Consider the following 20025-nt stretch of genomic DNA (forward strand, 5'->3'; position numbering starts at 1 on the left):
GAATCTCCTGGCTGTTGAAGCAACTAAATGTCATTCTCACATAGGCCAGGACTTTCTCCCAGCTCTGGTAGCAGATATAAGAGGTGCTGCGTGGAGCAGAGATGCTATGCTTTTTGTTTGGGTTTCAGGTGCCTTCAGGATGCTGAAGAGATGCTGAAGATGGCAGTGTCCATAAGTAAAACATTGGAAGGCAAAGTGAGTAATTTCGTGCTATCCAGCATACTCACCTGTGATTGTAGTATGCATGGTGCATTTAAATGTTGAACTGAACTTTGTGAGATCCCTCATCGTCTTTTGTTTTCTGCTGTAGTTGGTCTCTGCTGGCTCTCTTGTATGTTTTACATTTATATCTTTTATCACCTGAGCATCTTTGTGATGCATTATAGTACCTTCTTTTGCATCAGTCAAAAGCTGTCATGCATGGAAACTGTTCAGAAATGTAATTAAGCTCAGCTCTCCCAAAAGTATTACACAGCTTTCCATGGTTGCTTCAGCTTAGCTTTCTTAGTGAGCATTCTGTTGAGAATTTGTATTTCAAAAGAGGGACATACCATCTAAATCTGTCTTTTACTTTATTTTTATCCCCCCCCCCCCACTATATAGGAAACGTTAATATTGACCAATGAAACTTATGCATGACTCAAACTCTTAATGTCTTACACACTCATCTTACTACTAAAACACACATACATATTATGAATGAATGAGCAACTATTCTCCTTATTTTATCCTCAGAACAGCCCTGTGAGGTTATGTGGCTTCTCATTTAAAAATGGGCACAATTGTTGGGATTGTGTTGTTATCATCACTGTGTGACACTATGATGTGAAACAACTCTATTAAATTTTCGGATTTTAATGTATAGTTTACATAAAGGTTTACTCAATTCTTTTTTTATTTGCATTTTCAAAAAGAGGAACAGAGAGCATATTTAACCCCCCTCCCCTCCCCCACCTCACTTACAACTTCATACCAAATACAGCATGTATACATATACCATATGACTTCCCTTCCATGCTTTTCCTGGTTCCTTTCGCTTTTATACTACTTTTCTGTAAGCGCTGTTTTTACATCAGTAGTAAGCTGAAATTGCCCAAGCTTTTCAAGACAAATTTTGAGCAACAGTTTGAAAGAATAGAAGGATTATAATCCGGTGAAGGTTATGTACACAAAAATGTAGCTTCGCTGATGTTTTCTTGTTAGCTGTTTCTTGCTTTCAATGAGCTCTTGTTCCAACATTTTTCATGCAAAAATGTATTCCAGGCTAACAGACCATGTTGGAGGATAATTTTTGTTTTCTAGGGCTGCCATGGCTACCTCATGCAGTGAGAAGCTCAGTTACCAGTTTGTGATTGCCCTAATCAAAGGGACAGAAGCTGAGAACTGAATTTTAATTGAGAGACAGCTCTTACCTCTAATGTGCTTTACTTCCCATGTTTACTGTGCACCAATTTACCAAGTCAGCAACCTACTAATTTTAAAGAATTCAACGCTATTTGTATACAAACATTGTTCTTACTTTGTTTTTAAATTGTAGCCTCAAGTTAATGAAGACATGGTGAAATGGCTATCAAGGATGGCTCAGGGATCTTTGGCACCTCTTACAGCAGCACTTGGTGGTGTTGCCAGTCAAGAAGTCTTGAAAGCAGTGACAGGAAAATTTTCTCCCCTGCAACAATGGGTCAGTTTTCTTTGTTTTGGATTAGGTTACATAAATTTAGGGACGAGAGCATTCTGTGAGCATAATATTGCTTGTGTTCAGGTGAACCATCAAAGATGGTGGAGAATAACAAATGACACTTGTGCATGAGTGTTATTCTCCCTTTCTTGCATCCTGGCCTTAATTCTGTATTTCAGATTTAAGCAAGCCATAGTGTAGTATTATGTCCAAACTGGCAACCTTTTGGTTTGAGTGAGACTTAAAGATTGTCTGTATAGTTTGCCAGGAAGTAATGAAGTAAGCCCCGGGGGGGGGGGGGAGTTGACACCTGAGTACAGTGTTCATTCATGATACTCCACCATGGTCTAGAGCAGGGGTCAGCAACCTAAGGACCACAAGCGGCCCACGTGGGTCATTTAACTGGCCCATGAGCTGCCCCCGAACCGGTTCATGGCAGCAGCCCTTCTCACCAATCATTCCTGCTGTGTTGCCTTATCGGAGTGTTCCCACTATAAGATAGGATGCATTACTATAAGGAATTACTACAGATGAGAGTACAGTCATACTTCGGGTTACAGCCACTTCAGGTTGCGTTTTTTCGAGTTGCGGACTGCCAAAACCTGGAAGTACCAGAACAAGTTACTCCCAGGTTTCAGAGATTGCGCATGCGCAGAAGCGCTAAATTGTGCTTTGCACATGCGCAGAAGCACCAAATCGCAACCTGTGCATGCACAGATGCGGGTTGCGAACACTGCGGGTTGTGAACGTGCATCCTGCACAGATCACATTTGCAACCTAACCGTCCACCGAATTAAGGGTATTTTCTGGATGTTTAAATTCACAGTATCAAAGCCTACTAATAAAACAATATTAAACTGAGAAATAGTAAATTATGAGACATAGTACTAGTCTGCTGGCAAATCATCCCATAGATATATGTTGCTTGTTGCACACATATCAGTTTTGTTTTGAAGTAAGCAAGAACCAATTTATGTGCGAAAGATAAAAGAGTTGGTAGAGGGAGGTAAGAAAGCATTGCAGTATATCATTTCAGACTGTTTTTAAGTATGACATTCATTTCTGTAGGCTTTCCCTTCTTAAAAAAACCAAACTACTCCCTGCTTATACTAAACATTGTGGAGAAAGATCAAGCAACCATTTTCCTGTTGTGTTAGTGTGCCACATGAAGGGAACTTCTTATGTTGGGGGAGCTGTAATTAATGCAATACACCACCAGCAGTCTGAAGTGGTGCAGTCTAGAATTCTATCACACCAGTCTACTATCTTGTTCAGATTCCCCCCCCCCCCCCAGGTTGCATGCTGTAATAAAATATTGTTATTTTTAGTGTAGTTTAAACGTTTTAAGACATGCTGAATCTTGTTTTTTCCCCCTCCTTCTCTTCTCCAGCTGTATACTGATGCATTTGAATTAGTCACATTTCTAGAAAAAGTGAGCCATGAAGAATTCCTTCCAAGGTAAAAAAAATGGCACAGTCAAGCTGCTTATGCTCTCTCTGTTCCTTAATCAATTAATTTGTTTACTTCTTCAACATTTATGTTCCACCTGTCTTCCAAGCAGCTCAGAGTAGCGTAAATTATCTCCCCTCCCCACCAATTTTACCTTCATAACAAACCTGTTTAGTTGGATAGAAATACTCAAGGTCATCCAGCAAATTTTGATCCTCCTGGTCCCAATCCACAAGATAACCACACGAATGCTGTTGTTGTGTCTGAAGGCATGCATATTTAAAAGAACTTATATAAAACATGTACGCGTGTGTACTTTTTTCACCCAGTGGTTGGGAACCTCAGAGCTAGGGCCCTATGTGCAGCCCTCAATACTCTCCCTGGGTCATATCTCTCAAGGATCCTCTCCTCTGCCCCCTCTGAATGCTTTTGCCTGGCTGGAATGTGTCTTTGAATTATGTTAATGCCTTTGGCTTTACGGGATGGCAAGGGAAGAGTACATCTGTTGCCCAGCCTGCTTATGCCTCTAGCCCTGCCCACCCAGAAGGGAATGTGATGCTCAGAATGAAAATGTTCCTCATCTCTGTCCTAACCCATTGAAGCAGGATTTCTGCTCAGAGAAGATGAGGTTATCCGATTCCAGAGGAGCCTAGGGAGCTAATTTATATCTAGGCAGATGATTGATCTATGTAGCTCCGTACGTTCTGCATTGACTGGCCCTGTCCCTTCAGGGTTTTGGGCAGGAGTCTTTCCCTGACCTACCTGGAGATGCTAGGCATTCAATGTGGGACCTTATTCATGCAAATCATGTGCTGTGCAGCTGAGCTTTGGCTCTTCCTGGCTATGTTTGTCTGTTTGGACTTCAGGGGTCAGCAAACTTTTTCAGCAGGGGGCTGGTCCGTTGTCCCTCAGACCCTTGTGGGTGGCCCGACTATATTTTGAAAAAAATTAAAAATGAATGAATTCCTATGCCCCACAAATAACCCAGAGATGCATTTTAAATAAAAGCACACATTCTACTCCTGTAAAAACACGCTGATTCCCGGACCGTCCGCGGGCCGGATTTAGAAGGTGATTGGGCTGGATCCAGCCCCCGGGCCTTAGTTTGCCTACCCATGTTTTAGAGCAAAACAAAACAAAACACAAAACAACAAGAATATGGCACCTGAAATACTGATAAGACTTACGTGGCATACGTTTTCATGGACTAGAGCCAACTTCATCAGATGCTTAAAGTGTTGCCTTCAATTGACAGCTGTGTATGTACACAGCTCTGGACCTCAATACCTTAAGGACAGCCTGTCCCCATGCAAACTGACCCATACCCTGTGCTTGGCATCTGAGGCCCTTCTCTATGTCCCCCCCTCCCAGAGAGGTTTGGAGGGTGGCAACAAGAGAACGGGCCTTTTCTGTGGTGGCTCCCCAATTGTGGAATGCTCTCCCCAGAGAGGCTCGCCTGGGACCATCATTGCATGTCTTCAGGCACCAGGCAAAGTCATTCCTCTTTACCCAGGCCTATATAGTCTATATAGTCTACAGCCTGTCAGTGTGTGAGGGAGAGGGACTGTTACTATTATTTTCTTATTAGGCTGCCTGTCAGTATGCTTTTTACTATGGTTTTATTATGTTTTATCATTGTTTTGTAATGTGTTTCTAATGTTGTACACTACCCTGATATCTTTTGATAAAGGGTGCTATATAGTGGTATATAAATTGTATTCTTATTCTTATTATTGTTTGTTGTTGTTTAATGCCTTTTAGAAATGCTTACAGTGGTGCCCCGCAAGACGAATGCCTCGCAAGACGAAAAACCCGCAAGACGAAAGGGTTTTCCGTCGCGGAGGCGCTTCGCAAGACGAAGTTCCCTATGGGCTTGCTTCGCAAGACGAAAACGTCTTGCGAGTCTTGCCATTTTTTTTCCGCTCCCCCCCCCCCCTTTTCTAAGCGGCTAACCTGTTAATAGCCTTTTAACAGCTAAGCCGCTAATAGCGCTAAATCGCTAATACCGCTAATCCGCTTAGCCGCCAATGGGGTTGCTTCGCAAGACGAAAAAAGCCGCTAGAAGAAAAGAATCGCGGAACGGATTCTTTTCGTCTTGCGAGGCACCACTGTATTTTGTGATATTGGAAGGAGGAGAGTATGCTAGGGAAATATGAGCATCTTTGTTCCCTTGCACTGACATACACAAGTGAAGCAATTCCGAAACATTTTTGTCTCTTTCTATCAATGTTTATTTTATTTTATTTAAAGCCACCTTGATATATAATACAATACAATCTTTATTACGGTCCAGAGACCCAACAAATCGTTACAAAGCAGTGCACAATTCAGACAGCCTACCTCCAGGTTAAACAAGCATATTGTTCAGATTTAAAGATAGGGATCACTGGTTCTTGCAACCACCGATAAAAACTTCACCACTGCTAATGTTCTAGCGTTTGTCCGGTCTTTCAGTAGGAACCTGACATAGTGAGCCTCTGATTTTCCCGGGAAAGGTACCAGCAAGGGTAATATCAGTTCAGTCCTGGCTTGCTCATATTTCTCACAGTGCAGCAAAATATGTTTGATAGAATCTGTCAGTGTTATCTTCACTCCTTTCCCACATCTGTCTGCAACAGAGGGGACAGGTACGACGCCTTGAGAGCCTGCATTGGAGACTCCTTGTGTCAGAAGCTGCACCGTCTTAATGTTTTCTTGGTAAGCATGGCTTGTAGGATAAGTCTGACATTATGTCACAGAATTGTAGAGTTGGAAGAGGGACCCTGAGGGTCATCTAGTCCAGCTCTGTGCAATGCAGGAATCCTGCCCTCAGCTGTCACTGGGTGGGCTTAAACCACCAGCCTGGTTAACAGCACCGCCCTGTTGCCTTTGTTGGATAGTAGTCTGTAATATTTTGCAGTAAGAAAACCCAGTGGACAAGTATTTTAGAAAGTAAAGGTAAAGGGACCCCTGACCATTAGGTCCAGTCATGGCCGACTCTGGGGTTGTGACGCTCATCTCGCTTTATTGGCCGAGGGAGCTGGCATACAGCTTCCAGGTCTTGTGGCCAGCATGACTAAGCCACTTCTCGCAAACCAGAGCAGCACACGGAAATGCCGTTTACCTTCCCACCGGAGTGGTACCTATTTATCTACTTGCACTTTGATGTGCTTTCGAACTGCTAGGTTGGCAGGAGCTGGGAGCGAGCAACGGGAGCTCACCCCGTCGCAGGGATTCGAACCACCGACCTTCTGATCAGCAAGTCCTAGGCTCTGTGGTTTAACCCACAGCGCCACCCGCGTCCCTGTTTTAGAAATTACTGTTCTGTGAATTAGTTGGAACTTTGAAACTACCTTTTCCTGGAAGTTTAGAACATATAGTGGTGGGTTAAAACATGCAAAATACCCAGATGGCTCATAGTGATGCCTTTTATAGTAGGAGCTGGAATTCTTTTGATGCGTTTCAGTCCAATATTTAACTTCAAATACTTTAGTTAGGTATAATCTTCTCTTTATGGCATCTTCAGTCTTTCATTTCACAAATGAAAGGCTGTCTAAATTTCCAGACAATAGGTATGATAGCATGTCAATATGTCCTTAGCGCCCCAACAATTTAGGGGTTTTCTTTTACAGAATTTTGTGTATTCTAGTTTTATCAAACAAGGAGCTCAACTAAAGGTTTAGCTGCCTAAAGGATGGAAATGTATAATATCTGCGTAAGGATTGGAAATTTATACATCTATTACTTTGCAGGTTGGTTGTGGTGCGATAGGCTGTGAAATGTTGAAAAATTTTGCACTCCTTGGTGTTGGCACTGGACGAGAAAGGGGCATGGTAGGTTTGGTTTTTCATACTAATTTCAGTTTCTTTTTACTCTGTTTGCAAGTTGTTTAAAAATTATTTTATGATCTTAGTAAGATCAGATCTATTATGCCTTGGGTGTGATAGAACTTGGAGGGGAATCTCTGTCCTGCCAATTTCTCCATGTAATAATGGAGAATGCTTTGTTACAACTACACATTTGGGTTCTGTAACCTCACATTTCCATGTTTTGGTTTCTGTTTTTGAACTTCCAGAAATCACAATGTATTGGAATATGTGTTTATCAGAATTCTAGGTAGTGCTGAACTACCATAGCAATTTTGATACATCTGTAGGTTAGTTGGTCATTCGCTATGTGGCATTTTTAGGTGATAATTTATTAGTTGTAAAAGTAATCCTGAATTCATGCCATTTTGTAGTCCTGTTAATTGGAAAAAGCTATGATTTTGAATATATTTCTGGGCAGGAATGACTACTCAGTATAAGATGACATGCATTTTTTAGGGTAGAGGGGAAATTCTCTCTTAATAATCATTGGGGGGGAGGGGTAACCAAATTGAGGGCTTTCAGGACTGATTCAAACTAGAAACAATCAAAGATTTATATTAACCATAACTTGTAATTCCACCTATTTCTCCAACCTACTATAGGTTACAATTACAGATCCTGACTTAATAGAAAAATCCAATTTAAATAGGCAATTTCTGTTCCGTCCACACCATATACAGGTAAGTTGGAGCGGTTGGTGAGAAAAATCAATTTGTGCATATTTTTGAAAAAGTCAAGTGTGGTTGTGGAATCAACTTTCTATTTTAAGAGCTATTTTAAAGTTATTGAGGTAAATCTTCATATATTTACCCTAGGACAAAATAAATTGATTTTGTTGGTGAAGAGGTGGTTAACATCAGCGCTGTATGCATAGCTCAAAAGGCACAGAGCACACACCTTGCATGTAGAAGTTTGACTGATTAACGTTTTTACTTGCTTAAGTAGTGTTTATTTTAATGATTGTTGGATTTGTTTGCTGCGTTTTATTGTATTGGTCGGGTTTGGATTATATTATTCATTATACAATTAATAATTATCACCATAATTTTATTTTATTATTTATTATTTTATTAATAAACAAAATAAACCAATAAAGAACACAAAGAAATACTGTTGCAGTGGGTTGAAATTACAAACGTTATATGTGTTCTTTGTAATAAGTTAGCTTAAACATATAATAAAAGTATTTAATCTGTTGTCCATTTTGAGTTTCTTTTGTAAATAAGGCTCAAAATTATTATTAAAAATAATGTTTTAGGTTTAACCATGGTATCTCCAGTTAAAAGAATTTTGGTTAGCATGGTTGGGAGAGAGAGGGAGAGAGAGATGCTATAGAGAGGCATTGCTGGTCCAGATTGTCAGTATTCTGCTGCTGTTTACTAAATAATATCAGGTTTCATCTTTCCATTCCTAAAAAGAATTCTCAATGCAGCCAACAACCACATCAGTGGAATAACATTAAAGAAAGAAATCGGGAAAGAACACCAAAATAGCAACAGCCGTATTAAATTAGTAGCAACATGAATAAGAATCCAGATTTCCGTGGGTTAAGGAAGTGTTAACTGGGTTGGGTGATAATCACGAGCTATGATGAATGCAGGAGAGCAGAACTGTGGGAGGTGTAGTGACTAGATGTATCCATAGTCTTGCTTGGCTTACACATGCTCTATAAATGGTCTCTGAGCTTTCCAGTTACAAAATACAGTCGTACCTTGGAAGTCAAATGGAATCCTGTTCGACTTCCAAGGCGCGGCTTCCGATTGGCTGCAGCCAGTTGGAAGCTGCGCCAGACTTTCATGCTTCCAAAAATCATTCGAAAACTGGAAAAATCACTTCCAGTTTTCAGTCGCTCGTGAGCCGAAATGTTTGAGTTTACAGGCGTTCGGTTTCTGAAGTTCTACTGTATTTTATTTTAGGAAATGTTTTGTATCAGCCTCAATACAGAACTTTGATTAATTGTTGCTGTCAGTTCTTTCCAGAATTAAAGAGTTCAATGTGGTAGAACAGAATGCTTTATTCATTTTCTTTGCTCAAGAGTCAGAGTTATGTGTCTATTCAGCTCATTATTTCATACCTCATTTCACTAAAGGGATGATTCTTTTGAGTATGTTATCAGTGATTTGGAAGCTTTTGTTGTGCATCGCAATTGCCTTTTTCCAGCAAGAATATTAACCAAAGTTTATGAATATTTTAATTTTGCTTAGAAGCCCAAAAGTTGTACAGCAGCAACAGCAACACGTAACATCAATCCTCAGATCAAGATAGACCCATATCTGAACAAAGTTTGCCCAGCTACTGAGAACGTGTACAATGATGATTTCTACACTGCGCAAGATGTAGTTGTTACTGCGCTAGACAATGTGGAAGCAAGGAGATACATTGACAGGTAGGTGCATGATCTGAGAGTTCAATTTGTACCCTTTCCCACCCTTCATAGCATTTCTGTCCTTGCCACCCTTCGCGGCAGTTTTCCCTGTGCTTTCTTGGCACAGCTGTGGATAATTCAAAATCAGTTGCCTTAAATCCACTGCAAGCCATATTTTTAATCTCCTGGTTTGTTTAAAATTAGTTTAGTATTTAATTTTATATATATATACAGTGGTGCCTCGCAAGGCGAAATTAATCCGTTCCGCGAATCTCTTTGTCTAGCGGTTTTTTCGTCTTGCGAAGCAACCCTATTAGCGGATTAGCGCTATTAGCAGTTCAGCGGATTAGCGGCTATTAAAGGCTTAGCGGCTCAAAGGCTATTAGCGGCTTAGAAAAAGGGGGGGGGGAGCGAAAAAAATCACAAGACGTTTTCGTCTTGCGAAGCAAGCCCATAGGGAAATTCGTCTTGCGAAGCAACTCAAAAACGGAAAACCCTTTCGTCTAGCGGGTTTTTCGTCTTGCGAGGCATTCGTCTTGCCGGGGCACCACTGTATATATATATATCTGCCACCATTGTGAAATGGTGAGCACAGCATGTCTTTTTTGTGAAAAAATGCCTCAATAGCTCTATTTGAATCAACTTTTACTACTACGACGGGTTATTGTTCTACTAGTTTTACTGGAATTTCTGATTGGGAATGTTAACTTGATTAATGACCCAACCATGTGTAGTTGCAAATGTATCTAAAGTGTTATGGAATCTCATGGGGGGGCCTGCTTACAAATGCATTGGGTTTGTGACACATTAAAATATATACATCTGGTAGCAAGCCCAAGGCTTGCTCCTACACTACACTATGTGGTCGGACTGTGCATCGTCTAGAAGTATATAAATCTGAGGTCCTAACTTGATGCAACACCATTCACATAGCAACTGCGTGAATAGGTGGTGCTTGTTTTTAAAGAGAAGATAGCCAGCACAATTTGGGACTACTTCTATACTGTAAACAGCCCTGTGGTCCTCGGATGAATGGCAGTGTATAAATTTAATAAAATAAATAAATTCCACTAGCCCCCAATCTGGATTGGACCCCAAGCCTTTAACTTCTTTGCTCTCCCCTGTGCTCTGATCCAGATTGGCCCCCTGCCTCTTCCGTTGGTGCTAAGAAGCAACAAAGGGCAGATGGGCAGATAAACACTGAGTTACATTTGCATTGGGAAACTTTTGCCCCTTTTCTCTAATGTTGCTGTATAGTGGTACGGACACTCAGCAGCTTAGGCTCAAGATACTTAAACAGCTGCTTCCTCCCATATGAGTGTATGTGCTCAGTAAGACCTACCGAAGAGGTGTTTCTCCATGTTGTTCAAGGAAGTGTGGCAATAGAGAGCCTTCCCTGTGGCTGTTTCTAAGCTGTAGAATTCTTCCTAGGAAGGCTCATCTTCTGCAAACCACAGAGGCATAAAGATTGAGAAAAAAAGGAAGCAAAGCAGATTCTGATCACAGGGCATTTCCGGAATTTTGCATTTCTTAGTTACTGTTCTCAGTTGCGTTAAAATGTAGGCGCTGGGTGTGATATGGCTAGGCCTTGGTTCCATAGAGCTGTTTCTCCATCTCGAGTTTTGGTGCTTTAGATCACTGCCTGAAATATGTTTCAAAATCTTGCTCAGGTGCAGGAATTGTGTGCCTTAGGTATTAATATACTTGCCTGTTCCGTGGAGATAATGCATTCCAGTAATGATATGCTTCCTCAAACCACATTCTTGCCTTTTTTCGGCCTTATGAAGACCTTCCTTTTTTGACTTGCCAAATTGAAGATCTTTTCCTGATTCACCAAATCTATATTGGATTTATCAGTAATTTTTAATTTATTCATGATATAAATGGTTTTAAACTTGCCAAGCATTATTTTTAATTGGAAAGCCAGTAGATAAACGAAAATACTCTTTTTGGTTATAGGGATAGGCCACTAGTTAATTCCTGCAACGACTGAAATCCCTTGTTTTAAACCAATTAAACCAAAGCCAGGAGGTCATACCATGGTTTTTGTCCCCCCTCCCCTGCACTCTGGCATCTACTCTGATGCAATCATTTTCTTCACTTATTTTCTTCTATTTAGTCGCTGTCTGGCAAGCTTGCGCCCTCTCTTAGATTCCGGAACGATGGGGACCAAAGGGCATACAGAAGTCATTGTGCCTCACCTAACAGAATCGTACAACAGTCATGTAAGTGCTCCATTTACAAAAACAATGTACCGTACTTTTCCGTGTATTAGATGAGGGTTTTTTACTCCAAAATAAAGGGAAAAAAGGAGGGGTTGTCTTATACATGGGTAGTGCAGAGGGGGGATGGCTGCATCCGCGAGGAGGATCTGGCGATCGTTAGTGTTTGCCAGTTGGGTGAGTGATATTTGGTTCAGCATCCCCCCCAAAAAAATTGCTCAACAGCTGTGGGCATCCCCCCAAAAAAAGCTCAACAACTCTGTGCCATCTCCCCCCATTTTCTTAAAATTGAGCCCCCCCAAATAGCCCCAAATTGAGCCTTATAGATGGAAAAGTACTGTACTTAGCTTGATGAATCCATATCTCTTCCTTACTCTTCCATAAAGTGCGTGATCCTTTGGAACATTCTTGTAGATGCATTGTAAAATCACAGAGCTGGCTCTAAGTGCACTCGGGAGCTTGGCCATGCCCATTGTGATCTCTCTCTCCTCCCCCCCCCCCTCCACTTTTTAAAACTTTGAATTCCAAATCCCAATGCTGCTTTTGAAAGGCCCCTCAGTTTCAAAAGTGGTTTGCTATGTGCCAAAGCGGGGGGGGGGGGGGCATTGCATGGCTTTGTGAATGCCAGTCAATAAAGTGTATATATGCCAAGAGGTAAAAAGTTCTTTTAAGAGCTCAATTAATTATATTGTATAGAGTGGTATTTTTTACTGGGGCTTTTATGGCAATCTGCTTCTGTGAGGTCGATACTTTTGGAAACCTTCTTGGCCTTGTAACAATTCAATTTGGGTTCTGTATGTGTGGATATATGTATATCTCAAAATAAATATTCATTTGTAAAGAAAAATATAGTAACCTGTCAGTAATTGATACTAAAAGCACAAACCTATACATGAGTGCTTGGAAGGAAGTTCAGTTGAATTCATTGGGACTTGTTCCCAGGCAAGTATGTATAGCAGGGGTGGGGAACCAGAGCCCTTCAAATCTTGATAGACTCCAGCTCCCATCAACACCAGCCAGCAGTGGCAATAGGCAGGGATGTTGGAGTTGCAGTCCAGGAACATCTGGAAGACCGTAGGTTTCCTACCCCTGGAAACCTCTTGTGGAAGACAGGAGTGCCTGGCGTGCTCTGGTCCATGGGGTCACGAAGAGTCGGACACGACTAAACGACTAAACAACAACAACCCCTGGAGTACAGAAAGAAATTGATCTGATATTAGAAATAAATAATGCAAGAGGTAAAACAGCTGCATGTGTACATGATACATTTTGATCTTTTGTCCTTTTTATTTTTTTTTTTACATGTAGCGAGATCCACCTGAAGAAGAAATACCATTTTGTACTTTAAAGTCTTTCCCAGCTGCCACTGAGCACACAATACAGTGGGCAAGAGACAAGGCAAGTTTGTCTGTTTGTTATTGTTATTGCATGATATATTGCAGGGGGTTGGATTAGATGACCCTCGTAGTCCCTTCCAACTCTACAATTCTGTGCTTATGGGCACAATTCAGTGGGAAGTTCTCTTGCACTGAAATGAAGGAGAATTACACATTTCAGTAAGGGCAGCAACATACCCCACCCCACAAAAAACACAGTTGGAGATGGGAAGGAAATCCAATGATATTTTCTCATAACTCCTTTTCTTTTAGTTTGAAAGCGCTTTTTCACACAAGCCTTCCCTGTTTAACAAGTTTTGGCAAACGTATCCATCAGCGGAAGAGGTGTTACAGGTAATAGCTAACTTTATGTTGAATATTGCGTGTAAAGCTACTCTGGATGTCGTAACTTTGCTGTGCTAAGCCTTGCAGGGTAGCTGGTAATACAGGCTGATTTTACTACAGTGGTGAAATCTAACTAAGACCCCTATGTTTTCATGCTGTTCCAGGCTTGGGGTATACAAAGGTTTGGACCGGAAGTAGCAACTTAATTCTACCTAGAAAGGAAAGTGAATGGGGCGGAATTTGCGTTTTAAGCTTATTGTGAATAATTTCAAGGGCTTTGTGCAGGTATTCTAAATAGCAGTAGCAGATGAATCTGAGGAACTTCCATTTTACAGCTGCTGATTTTAGTCTCTGCATGTTTCACTGTTTGTCAGAAGCAGTTAGTAAAAATTATATGCATTTCAAATTGTATTAGTTGATCAGGGTAGACAAAACGTTCCCTTCTGGGTGTTTCTGACTACACATCACATCAGCCCCAGCCAGAATTGCTAGTCATCAGGGATGATGGGAGTTGTAGTCTAAAAAAATCTGGAGGGTGCCGTGTTCGCTGTCCCTGTAGTACGTTGGTCCAGTTTACTGGTTTCCATCTAAATGGAAGCAGGAAATGAATTGTGACGTGGGTCATACTTCATGAATAATAATGTGTTTGCTGACTTGTGCGTGTTCTCCCATTTCCACCTTTATTTTCCCTTTCCTAGAGAATAAAGTCTGGCGAGAGTTTGGAAGGCTCTTTCCAAGTTATTAAATGCCTTAGTAGAAGGCCCAGAAGTTGGCCCCAGTGTGTTGAATTAGCAAGATTAAAGTTTGAGAAATATTTTAATCATAAGGTGAGCATTTGAAATCTGTTTTAATCTGGTGGCTGATGCTATGATTTCTTTAAATTGTCAATTTGCAATGTGCATTTAATGCTCATTGATCTGTTGTCTAAATCATTTTAACATGAGGGGAAGATCTCAGTAGTTTCACTAGCATTGGATTATCTTTTATCTTGAAATGATGTCAGTTGTATTGGTAGACATACTTTTCTTTAAAAATCCAAATACAGTGGTGCCTCGCAAGACGAAAATAATCCGTTCCGCGAGTCTCTTCGTCTAGCGGTTTTTTCGTCTTGTGAAGCAACCCTATTAGCAGATTAGCGCTTTTAGCGGCTTAGCGGCTATTAAAGGCTTAGCGGCTAAAAGGCTATTAGCGGCTTAGAAAAAAGGGGGGGAGCGAAAAAAATCGCAAGACTTGCAAGACGTTTCTGTCTTGCGAAGCAAGCCCATAGGGAAAATCGTCTTGCGAAGCAAGTAAAAAAAAGAAAACCCTTTCGTCTAGCGGGTTTTTCATCCTGCAAGGCATTCGTCTTGTGGGGCACCACTGTAATTCTTATTGATTTTCATGTGAATACAATATATAACTACAGTAACTTGTCCAGTGGTACATTCTTACTAAGTTTCATATGCAGCAGACAGTACACAAGCAATATGTTTATTTATGCATTGTCAATTCAGGTATCCTCTCCACAGAGATTATTGTGTTGTGAGTGGAATAAAAGTATATTCTGTCTCATTTATAATGGAAAAGAATGGAAGCCAAGTCTTGCCAAAGTAGTCTATCTTTGAAGTGCCTTTAATTACCCTTCTATGGTGAGTAAGGCATTCCGATAGAGCTACATTTGGTAGACATACTTTAATTCCTTCAGTTCTTAGATACGGAACTCAAAACAATTTTGCATAGGGACACATTTGCCAGAAAGTGTTTTAGAACTGAATATTCTAATAGCTAATGAGAATGCTTTCTACCTTTTTGTTAAAAGCAAGGTTGGCTTTAGAGCAGCAGAATGAATTGCAAGGTTTTGGTAATCTTAACATGTGCTGATGTGTGTTATCTCACTTTATTGAGAGTATTTCTTCCCATCTAGGCACTCCAGTTACTTCATTCATTTCCCATAGACACACGATTAAAAGATGGCAGTAAGTACAGTAAAAGTTGAAATTAATTTTGATACGATTGATGTATTTTTAACTTCAATCCTTTTAAGATTCAAAGTGCTTTCTTTCAAACCACCAGGTTTATTTTGGCAGTCACCAAAGAGACCGCCTTTCCCGATACAATTTGATATCAACGATCCTTTGTGAGTAAATCTCTGTAGACTTTGTTATTGTAAGGGGCAAAGAACTTCACATGATATGTTTGTGGCCATATTGGTACTCATATAAAAGGTGTGTTATTAGACGATCTCTTCAAAGAAGATGTCCTAAAAACCTATATGGCCTTTAGAATAATCTGTTGACTCCTCTAATCTGAAACCCACCCACATCAAATAATGTGTAACTTTGTGACTTCTTTCCTTTCGACAGCAGTTTTTTCTTTGAGTATTTGCCTTACATCAAACTTTGGATATCTTCATGAGATTTGCCTCATGTGCATGTTTGTTTATGCTGCCCCCCCCCCCCCCCAGTTTTCTTGTTGGCACTTTCCACACAAAACTCCAGTTCAACTTTAGGCAGCATTTTGGGGATTTGCTGTAAGCATCTACTAAGAATGACAGTTCGAATTTAACATTATCAATTCCTGAGCAAAATAGATATTGACTGCACATTTCTACTTCCAAGTCTTACATTACCCCTTTCTGCTTTCCGACATCCAACTTCTCCATATGGCAAACCTTCACTGTGCTTCCAGTCTCTGTATGATCCACAGTGAGCTCTGAAGGATCCCTGTAGTGCGGTTTTGCATTCCTTCAGAAGCAGTGCCAGGGCTTGCATCTCATAATCCTTCCTTTTGCTTCATTTAAAAGGAGAGAGGAAGTGCAAGCAGTCTACATTTTGGGTCTGGAATATTAGCACTTCCTGGCAATGTCAAGTTCCTAAAGAAGGTTCTCTGCCCCTCTTATTTTGAACTATCCAGTTCTGCTCCCTCTGTTTGTCACTTTTATTTTTCATGTGTGCTGCATATTTAGCAGGCAGCTTCCTTTAGTTCTTGCTCCCTCTTGCTCCCAGCTTTGTGACTTCTGCCAGACTCTTCCTTATAGCTTGAACAGCATTCTCCTCTGTTAAGTCATATCATTCTGCACCTCCCATCTTTTCCCAGCTCTTTCTCTTCACTTTTTAAAAAAGAATTCATCATAATTAGATGGGTGAACTCTGAACTCACACTTCCGCATGCTATACATTACAAAGTACAGGTAATTCCTACATATATGTTCATGGTTGTAGACTAAAGGGATTTGTTATGTGAAATTTCTCTGAAGTAGGTGTATTCTGAATCTTTGCCACTTAAAAGCAAACACGCTAAGCAGGTAAGCATTTTCTCAAAGGCAACCTTCCCCCCTGTTCTTTCAGCCCCTCTGCTTCAACTGCTCAGTGAATTTCTTCTCCTTCCCACCCCACCCACTGTTAGCTAGGTTTGCAGTATATCTGAATGCAGGAAAATGGAGTAAAAACCCACCCCGATCTCCTTTTTCCTTCAGGCACTACAGCTTCATATTGAGTACAGCAAAATTATTTGCAGTTATTTACTGTATCCCTTTTACAGAAAAGGTAAGCCTTCAGCTGGAGGGTGTAGAATTTGCACTGTTTGGCTCTCTGTGTTAATTTTTCAGAATCCTTTGATAAGTGAAGCGTTTTTGTTACAAAGGAAAAATATGCTCCAAAATCCAACTTTTAGACAAAGCATTACTCCTGCTACTGGCAGTGACTGAATTACCTTCAGGAATCTTCAGTATGTCCAAAGATGCTTTGAATAAGTTATGAGACTTATATCCCTCCTCTATGAATTATTCTTCCTGATATTTCACTTTGATAGAATTCTTTCTTGCAACATATTTTGGCAGATGCATTGAAATCTAATCTTGTTGCCTGGACTATTGAAATTTGTATCCTGGCCCATCTCTATTTTTAATAATGCACTTGCAAACTAACTTAAAATAAATGCAAAATTGACCTCCCTTTGTGTATATTTATGTGTCTGGTGTGAAAGCAATATCTATTAGTCCATTAGTATTTATTTGTTCACATGCATTTTTTTTAGAAAATGAGTCTTATTTGGAATGTGTGCAAGGTATACAAGGTTCAGCTTTTGTAGAAGAGTTTGCTAGGAAATGTTCATGAGCCACACGCTTGATAAGTTATAGGTTCCTTCAATGTTTATTGGAATAAGTGGATTCTTAATTAGTTTTGGCTTAAAGTTGAAGAGCAGAGGACACGTGGTTTCACCCATTCATGCTAACTGGTGCTGTTTTAACAAAACACAGGATATGTCAGAAGAAACCATTTTAAAGATCATTTCCGGACTGAGGATTCAAGAGTTTCGACCTTCTAACAAAGTAAGCTCATTTAAATAATATTCCTCTTCACTCCTCCCCTTTTCTTGATGATCTGTTATTTATTCATCCTACGCTTGATGTTCTGTAGGCTGCTTCCTAGTTCTCCAGTACAGTGGTACCTCGGGTTACATACGCTTCAGGTTACATACGCTTCAGGTTACAGACTCCGCTAACCCAGAAATAGTACCTCGGGTTAAGAACTTTGCTTCAGGATGAGAACAGAAATCGTGCTCCGGCGGCGCGGCGGCAGCAGGAGGCCCCATTAGCTAAAGTGGTGCTTCAGGTTAAGAACAGTTTCAGGTTAAGAACGGACATCCGGAATGAATTAAGTACTTAACCCCAGGTACCACTGAATTGTAGCAGTTGCCATGAATTCACTGGTCTCTTGGCTTCTGGCTTACCTTTATAGGGCGGCTGTAAATAATATGACCATGTAATTCAGGCATAGGCAACCTCGGCCCTCCAGATATTTTGGGACTGCAGTTCCCATAATCCCTGACCACTGGTCCTGCTAGCTAGGGATCATGGGAGTTGTAGTCGCAAAACATCTGGAGGGCCGAGGTTGCCTATGCCTGATGTAATTTGTGCCAGGGCTTGGAATACTCTAAAGCAGGAGGGAGGAAGCTGTGGTCCTTTAGATGTTGTTGGACTCCAACTCCCATCAGCCCCCAGCCAGCATGCCCAATTGTCAGAGATGAGCAGAGTAGTAGTCTGGCAACATCTGGATAGCCACAAGCTCCCCGTCCCTCTTCTATAAGTGTTTCCGTACTAATATTTAGCATGCAAATATTTCCAGGTTTTCGGTTAAATGCTTACAAAATTGATGCAAGAATTTGTAAAACTAACTTTCCGACACCAAAGGTAAAGTATATTTAGTGTAGACCTGGTTTTCTTAGCGCAAAGACCCTCCTTCTGTGGTATAGTCTTAGGAAGCATGTTTCCAAAAATGTTGGAGACGTGCTGGAAAGGTACTGTTTGTGCCAAACCGCATATTTACAGAAAGTATTAGACTCTGTTTAAGTGCACATGCAGTTCTGCCTTAAGTTTCTAATTGTAGGCTCATAGGTTCCATCTATGTTTGTACTGTTGATTTTTAGACAGAGTTAAGAAACTACTTTAGTATCGCCCCAAAATGTGGTGTTTTAGAACAGTTGTGGGTCACTTCTGGCCTGTGGACCTGATTGGGCCCAGTAAGGGTCCCAGCTTGGCCCATGAGGCCATTTTCCTCCAAGCCATGCTCACCTCTTTTCCTCCTCCCTCATGCCAGCACATGAGCTCAGATATATGACTGGAACCTTTGACATAGCTGCAAAGGAAGAATCATGAGCCTTAAAGGCTTCAACTTGGTGCTTTGTAAATTGCAATGCATAGCTCTGGGGTGTAGCTGATCCCTGATGAAATTTAGGCTTGAAGTTGGTGCCAGCCAGCTAATTGGCAGTGACTTAAAGCTTGCTTGGATCAGCTACACCTGGGATTTTTTGACTGGAAACTCTGGAATGTAGCTGGTCCAAGTAGGGCTTGAAATTATCAGCAGTGTTGCCAAGCCCCACTTGAATTGACTGGGGAGATGTTCCTTTGCCGTGCCTCTTGAGTTCAAGCCACATTGCAAAGGAAAAATGGGTCATCTGGTGTCATGGTGATGACAGGTGAGTGGCCCCGCCTGTCAAAGCAGCTGCCGGAGTGGGGGACCTCAGGATCCAGGCCACCAGGCTGAAAATGTTCCCTCATTTTACATTTTAAAAAATAAAAATAAATGTCCAGTAGCACCAACTAAGTTTGTTCTTGGTATGAGCTTTCGTGTGCATGCACACTTCTTCAGATTATCATTTTACATAATATTGCAACTAAAAAATACAGGTTTTCTCTATTTGACTAAAACGTTATTTATTGATGAATAACTCCATCTGCTTCAATAAATCAAGGTATTGTACAGAAATAGATTCATACACTAATATTTATTCTATTTACTTTTGATGTTCTCAGGTTGTACAAACAGATGAAACAGTGAGGAAACCAGATCCCATTCCAATAAGCAGTGAGGATGAAAGGAATGCTGTACTTCAGTTGGAGACTGCCATATTGGCCAATGAAGCTACAAAAAGCGAGTATTCTTTATTTATTTAACAATTCAAAAACCATTTATTCAAAAGTTACAATACATTTCCAGTCAATATATTTCTATTGGATCCTTTTAGCTCAGATAGAACCATTAGCTCAAATAGAATCACTCAAGGCAGAGAATATCAACATGAGCACATTAAACTCATAACACCCTGAACAGATAAGCAGGGTAGGTGGGAATACAAGAGACCAAGGAATATAGGTAAAAGGAACCCAGATCGCAAAATGAAATAAACTGTTACTTAGGCCAAACATATCTAATGATGGCGCCAGGTGAGCCTCCCTGAACCCAGTACCAAAATTGGCTAATAT

The 20025-nt window shown here is 40.8% G+C and overlaps 1 protein-coding gene across 2 annotated transcripts in view; it reads left to right on the forward strand.

Moving 5' to 3' along the window:
- The window catches only part of UBA6 (ubiquitin like modifier activating enzyme 6), a 47829-nt gene that overhangs the window by 21901 nt on the left and 5903 nt on the right, over positions 1–20025 (forward strand). For both annotated transcript variants that reach the window (XM_077917586.1, XM_077917585.1), the window contains 16 exons: positions 129–195; positions 1538–1681; positions 3069–3136; positions 5746–5824; positions 6859–6939; positions 7578–7655; positions 9180–9361; positions 11460–11565; positions 12871–12960; positions 13212–13292; positions 13982–14110; positions 15187–15238; positions 15336–15399; positions 16738–16807; positions 17521–17592; positions 19576–19693. In XM_077917586.1, coding sequence (XP_077773712.1) covers positions 129–195; positions 1538–1681; positions 3069–3136; positions 5746–5824; positions 6859–6939; positions 7578–7655; positions 9180–9361; positions 11460–11565; positions 12871–12960; positions 13212–13292; positions 13982–14110; positions 15187–15238; positions 15336–15399; positions 16738–16807; positions 17521–17592; positions 19576–19693 — 1481 coding nt within the window. The remainder of the gene's footprint in view (positions 1–128; positions 196–1537; positions 1682–3068; positions 3137–5745; positions 5825–6858; positions 6940–7577; positions 7656–9179; positions 9362–11459; positions 11566–12870; positions 12961–13211; positions 13293–13981; positions 14111–15186; positions 15239–15335; positions 15400–16737; positions 16808–17520; positions 17593–19575; positions 19694–20025) is intronic.

Source organism: Podarcis muralis, chromosome 13, assembly GCF_964188315.1.
Source record: "Podarcis muralis chromosome 13, rPodMur119.hap1.1, whole genome shotgun sequence".
Lineage (NCBI taxonomy): Eukaryota > Metazoa > Chordata > Lepidosauria > Squamata > Lacertidae > Podarcis > Podarcis muralis.